We start from the raw sequence: 7079 nt of genomic DNA on the forward strand, positions 1-7079 counted from the left end.
AAGAAGATTCTATGACAAAATCTGAAATTAAACTATTATATCGAAGCGGAAACCTATACTGGAACTAAAAAATTCTCGAGAGTTTTTTTCGGCATCAACGGTAATACGCGTCCTCATTATATAAATCGAACAGTTACCTTAGACAGCACAAAGTTGGTACACTGCCAAAAGGAAATTGTTTATTTGAAGGTAAAGTAAAATAATACTATGTTTTATGTTATTTCTGTTATTATATTTTTAATACATATATGCATGCAATTACATAATACAAAGTGTTTATTGTTATTTCGTGAACATTTAATAATTATATATGTACTTAATTTTCTAAATCGTATAGCAAAAATATCATAGATTTCACTTACAAAATTTAAAGATAAATTTCAAGTATTACGAAATCCATATTTTATAGGTCAACTATTTGATAAGGCTACTTATCTGTCAGAATATCGCATAATAAATTGTCAATTATATCGCAATTACAGTACAAATAAGCATAGATATAGAGGAAGTTTCTGGGCGAATGAAATCATCTTTATTCTTCATTTTGATAATCACGTTGATAAATCATATATATCTTTTTTCACAGTATCGTATAGTATTAATGATAATGTTCATATGAAAACAAAAATTATACGCGCTCATTGACGATCAAATGGTTAAAATAAAAATAAATCCATTTGAGAATAGACTTGAATTTTTATACATGATATGATAATAAGATTCAGTGAATGTTATGAGAAAAAATAAATGCTACTTAATTAATATACAAATGATCTTTATTATTCTTCAAAGTAATCCCCTGTAAAAACAATACACTTCTGACAACATTCGTATTACTTGCGGAAACTCTGTGAAAAAGTCATTTGGATATCGCTTTTTTTTTGTCACATAATTTTGATTCGAAACACATACAACAATTCTGAAATCAATATTGCATTACCGTTTTGAATCACTCTCCTTTCTCTCTTGATCCCTATTCCAGCAGACTTCTTTTTGTTCCCTAAATTAAAGGAAGCGATGAAAGAAACTCGATTTGTGAACATTTCGGACATTCAGAATTGTGTATTAATAAAACTTAAGGCGATATCCAAAGACTTTTCACAGAGTTTCCACAAGTTATACGAATGTCAGAGTGTATTGTCTCTAGGAGAAATTATGTATTTTGAAGAACAAATAAAAGTCATTTGTATATTAAATGGTATTTATTTTCTTAATAATATTCATCGAATCATCATCATCATTCTACTCGATTTACTTTTTTATAACCAATTTTGCTGGAAATATCAAATGATTTTACCGTCTTATCTTTATTTGTACTCTCTTAGAAGGTGTAAAATTATTTATTGTGGATGTTTAACAGGAGAACACACGCGATATCCAAACTCCTATCAAATTCCGTTTGAATTATTCGCTGATACAGGAAGAGCCAGTCATGCCTCTCGAAGGTGCTCCTTTACCCGAAATGAAGAATTATCCAATACTTAATCAACAAGAAGCCGCACGTGTATTCGAGGCTGTCTTTCAAAAAGATTGTGGAAATAATGACATTTGCGAAAGCGATTTACAAGTGATAGCTAAACTGAATTTATCAAGTAGGTGTTTCTTTCTTACGTAGAATTTCACAGAAATTCAGAATTATCATAATACATACATATTTCTCCGTATAATTTTTATTAAAATAAAATGAATTAATGTCTTTATTCTTAACTTTACTCCATTCTCGGTTAACTCTTTTTCCATAAACTAACATTTTATTTTGCACTATTTCCCCATTATTTCACATTTGTCATTTGGCATGTATGCGTTAGAGGTGTGCAACACATCTCCACTGCAGGCTCCCGCTTGATTGTGATTAAAAAAAAAAGCTTGAATTCTCTCGAGTTCGAGCTTTTAGGATCGAGCTTAATCCGAAATTCAAGCATAAGAAAAATGAACGTCATTGCGCATCGATCGAACCGTGTTACGTAAACGTAAATTACATACTATGCGCAAAATATTGTAAATATTGTACACAGTCAAAATATATTCTGTAATCTCATTAGAATACACACAAGAAAACGAATAGAAGTTTGAGAGTAGAGAGATTCGTGCGCAATTATATAATAAATATATAATATATATATAATAAAATGGAAAAGGCATTACTCTCTCTCTCTCTCCCTCTCTTTCTCTCTCTTTCTATAGATGTTCTGCTTATATCTGAAATAAAAAAAACATAATATAAAGCAAAATATATTTTGAGTTTGCCAGAAAAAAATTTTGCTAAATTATCTTAAATTTTGCTGATATCTCTTATTGTATTAGCTTCCTCTGTAAAACCGGACTTCTACGAGTTGCTTTTGGGCGAGAGAGAAGAGATAGTAGTGGAAGTGAATGTGGCAAACGTTGGTGAGTCTGCGTACGAGGCTCAACTGTTTATCACTCACTCACAGAGTTTGAACTACATCGCCAGTAAAAGCAACGATTCCGTAATCTGCAATTTGTACAACGCCACTATAGTATCGTGTTCTATCGGCAATCCGTTCAAAAAGGATAAAACAGTGGACATACAAGTGAGATTTGATCCTAAAGGTCTCGAGGATAATGAATCGCAATTGGGCTTTATAATTTTTGCAAATTCTACATCAAAGGAAATCAAAGAGAAACAACCCACTGTGCTGCAAGCTACGGTGTTAAAACGTGCTGAACTCTCAATCAAAGGGTAATTAATTTAGTATCCGATATAATTTCAATAATGTTCTTTACATATGCGGCATTTATAATTCGTTAATTTGCTAAAAAAAAAAATTTAATTATGTATAAATACATATAACTAAATTTGTATTCATCGCATTATTTTTGTATGATATACTGCGTCATCTTTTCATCGATAAGAAATATTGTCAATGTAAACATGTACTTATACACTAATAATTGATCTATTCTATTTAATTTAAAATTTTTATTACATATACTAATATTTAAAAAAATGTATATTTATTTATTTATATTTGTAGAAGCGCGAAAACTCAGTGGGCATTTTACGGTGGCCCAGTAGTCGGAGAATCCGCAATAAAATATCTGAATGAAATAGGACCAAAGGTGTCACATATTTATGAAATATTTAACGAAGGCCCGTGGAAGGTCAGCACTGTGGAAGTGCATATTTCATGGCCTTACGAGGTCGCGAATGACAAAGCGCACGGAAAATGGCTGCTCTATATGGAAGAGATGCCAATTATTCAAGGTAATACAAAATTTTTTGTTTCTTCAATTGATTTTCTTTATAATACACCAAAATAAAAAAAACCGAATAGAAGCTGTTTGTTTAATTGTAAGATTGAGAAATGAGAATTAATCATTCCATTCTTGAAATTCAAGAATTCGCCAAAGTTTTGAACTCATCATCTAAAAGACGAACATTTTACAAGAAAGCAAAAAAATGCACTCTGTGCGTGCGTGCGTGCGTGCGTGCGTGCGTGCGTGCGTGCGTGTGTGTGTGTGTGTGCGTGCGTGCGTGCGTGCGTGCGTGCGTGTTAATCATTTTAAAAATATTTAAAGCAAAAATTAATGTTTTTACTTTTAAGAGAATGAAAATTAAGTATAAGAGATTCTATTTATCTTTCTTATTAAAAAAAATAGCTTTAAAAAAGAAACTTAAAATTTTTATTTCCTGCAGAGTTTGGAAGCTCATAAATAACTTCTAATTGTGAGCAATTGTTTTCATCATTCAAGCGTTTTGATTCTAGGGGTTGGACAAAAAAAAATATGATAAATATAAATATGATGTTCAGGAAGAATATGTAATATATACATATATTACTACATATGTCATATTTCTTTCTATTGCATACGATTTATTCAATATATTACATTAATGCTATTAAATTAATGTGATGAAAATATACAATATTGCAAAATATTACACAAGCTAAAATAACTCATCTAAATACCTATATTAAATGATTTAGCTCTAGGAGATGGTGAATGTACATTACCACCAGGATATGTAGTCAATCCATTAAAACTACAAGATAATATCAACTTAGACGATATCGATAACATTATACAATCATCAACTCCATCGACAGTTTTGTATAATCATACTAATCATATAAGAACAACGCGAGATACAGAAAAAGTTGTAAATACGCGAACGATTATTGACAAGGATGGACATCGACATCGTGTTGTGGCGATGGTAAGTTATCACTTATGGTAAGTCACTCAATTATATTCGCAAGATACAATTAGGAGAGTCACATACAGAATTCTGAAACTAAAAAGAAATTTGTAATAAATCCCTATACAAACTGATTCATCATATATGATACATGAAATGTCATAATTCTAGATAAAAGTAAATTAAAAAGAAATACGATGGAAATATAAAAGGTTGGGCAACGAGCTAGATTATCTATACCTTTATGTTTTACAAGTAAATTGTAATTGTGAAATAGGTACTCTATTTTATTATTTATTGTTAAATAGAGTATTTTCTATTTCATTATTTATTGTAAATATAAGATATTTTTTTTCAGTATTTCTATTCAAACTTCATTTTCAAAAAAGGTAGTATCAAAAATTAAAATATCCTTTATCGTTCCGAATTTTTTAATTTTGAAAGAATTTCGTTATTCTAAGCTTTCAAAATTGAAAGCTTTTCTATTTTTGCGAATTCATTCTATATATACATTTCTATTATACATTTTGATAGTAAATGATAGTTTTTTATGAAGCATTGATGGAAGGATCTTACATTACAGAATTGCAAAGCTGGCACAGCAAAATGTTTCGATATTACATGTTACATATATAACTTACAAAGGAAACAGGAAGCAATCATAACTGTTAAAGCGAGGTAATAATAGAAATGTAAAAGTGATTATCATTAATTGTGTCACACTAAATCATAAATAAATTTATTAACTTATTAATTCGGATCACTCTTAATTATATAGTTAATATAATACTTTCAAAAAGCAAACTAATATTTTAAAGCTCAAAACAAACAAAATATGTTAACGTAAGTTAAAAAAATATAAGTTATAACATTATATTTTCCAAATTATATAATAAATTAAAGGAAATAGTGGAAATATTTTCTACTGTAAAATATAAAAAACATACAAAAATTCTTGAAATTATGTATTAATAATTATCCTGTAAGTAGGCGTAGCAAAATCACAGTGATTGAAGCGGCTTTGATCCCATGCGCCTACTTAAGGGTTAATATAATATATTAATGTATACTAATAAACACAATCAAGTTTTATCTTTCCCAGACAATTGAATGAGAAATTTCATTAATATTAATATTTCAGTTATATTCATTTTAATATTCTGAGCGTCTTATAATCTTCAAAGAAATAACTGATTTCAGGCTTTGGAATTCTACTTTAGTCGAAGATTATCCGAAAGTGGACATGGTTAAAATAGGTTCCAACGCTCGAATAGTAATACCTTCAAATATTGTGATACAACAAGAAAACTTGAAGGATGATTACGCAATTGTAAGCATATTTTTTAAATATACAATAAATATTTCGATACTTGATAATTGTCATATTATCAGACCCAAGATAATGATAATTGATAACAAAATTCTAATGTTGCATTTCCAATTTTAAATTCAATACAAAAAGATATGTAAGAAACATATTGAAGTTACGTTAAAAATCATTTGACAGTATTCTTTTACATTATATAGGCTGAGACAATCGCTTATCCAGATCTATTGGATCAACAAGAAGCCGAGCCTGTACCAGTATGGATATATATAGTGGCTGCAGTAGCTGGCATGTTATTATTCATTCTACTTACATTAATATTGAGAAAATTCGGATTCTTCAAAAGGCGACGGCCAGATCCGACTTTATCTGGAAATCTCGAGAAACACAGAGACGATAATCCTGAAAACGAAGCATTATTCAAACATTAAGCACTAAATAATCGAATATAAAACATAGAAACATAAAAACATAAAAACGCAACAAACTCATGATTACTTAAGATTAAGTACTTATAGTATGGAAGAAAAAATGATGAAAAAGATGTTTATTTACGTATACAATTTATTTCTGGTTTTATACTGCCCGAATTTGAAATGCATATTTTGTACATACGCAAGAGCAGCTAAGTACACGAAGATTGACATATTGAAGTTTGTGATATTGTTATACTAAATACATTTTTTACGCACACGACAAATTTTTCTCGAAGAATGTTCAGATTGTATGTATGTATGTATGTATGTGTGTATACATATATATATAAATGCCTTAACATTACCTTTTATTAGAGAGAAAAAACGCGTGTTTAAACAGTTATTAATAATGATTATCCACAGTGAAGAAACAGACAATACAAAGCAATAATTAAAAAGTAAAGCTTTTGTGTATTCGAAAAATTAAAAAAATTTCTTATGTTATGTAAAAATTTATAAAGGCATTTTTATAATTTTTATAATTATGTTAGTTTTGAAAGTTATTTAAAAATACTTATTTTGAATTAATAAATATAATATAAATAATTAAATCAAAAAAATATCCACTGGCTGTTAAGGCATTTGTAATATCTATTGTATAATGAGATAGTCGTTTTATTCCAATAGAAAGTATACAGCTATTATTTTTATTCATATATTTTATTTATGTCATTATATATATAAAATAGCATTGACATAATAGGAGAGGATTTATTATAAATTAAATTTATAATAAAAATCATTCTCTTCGTCCAAACACATTATAATAAAATTTAAAAGATAAAAAAATTAAAACAAAAAGTAAATAAAATTATTAAAACTGGAAGATATAAAACACACGATGATTCAGAATCGAATATATTATAATGGTTTAAATGCATTAATATCTATTTATCATGTAATAGAATTATTCTTCATTATTTTTTAATTTTTACTTAAAAATATCCCCATCCACACACACACACACACACACACACACACACACACACACACACACACACCATACAGTATAATTAACTACTACTTATATTAATTATGTATTATATGACGTAAGGTTGTTACGTAATAAAGTAGTTTACGTAACCGTACGTTAAAGGTAATTAAACTTACCGAA

The 7079-nt window shown here is 28.5% G+C and overlaps 1 protein-coding gene across 1 annotated transcript in view; it reads left to right on the top strand.

Moving 5' to 3' along the window:
- The window catches only part of LOC105624583 (integrin alpha-PS1), an 11892-nt gene extending 5703 nt beyond the window's left edge, over nt 1-6189 (top strand). Inside the window, 8 exon segments of the mRNA XM_012205939.1 lie at nt 7-189; nt 1361-1592; nt 2305-2701; nt 2997-3226; nt 3951-4180; nt 4746-4840; nt 5363-5492; nt 5690-6189. Coding sequence (XP_012061329.1) covers nt 7-189; nt 1361-1592; nt 2305-2701; nt 2997-3226; nt 3951-4180; nt 4746-4840; nt 5363-5492; nt 5690-5920 — 1728 coding nt within the window. The 3' untranslated portion in view covers nt 5921-6189.
- The last annotated feature ends 890 nt before the right edge of the window (nt 6190-7079 follow it).

Source organism: Atta cephalotes (genome assembly GCF_000143395.1).
Source record: "Atta cephalotes unplaced genomic scaffold scaffold00083, whole genome shotgun sequence".
Classification (NCBI taxonomy): Eukaryota; Metazoa; Arthropoda; class Insecta; order Hymenoptera; family Formicidae; genus Atta; species Atta cephalotes.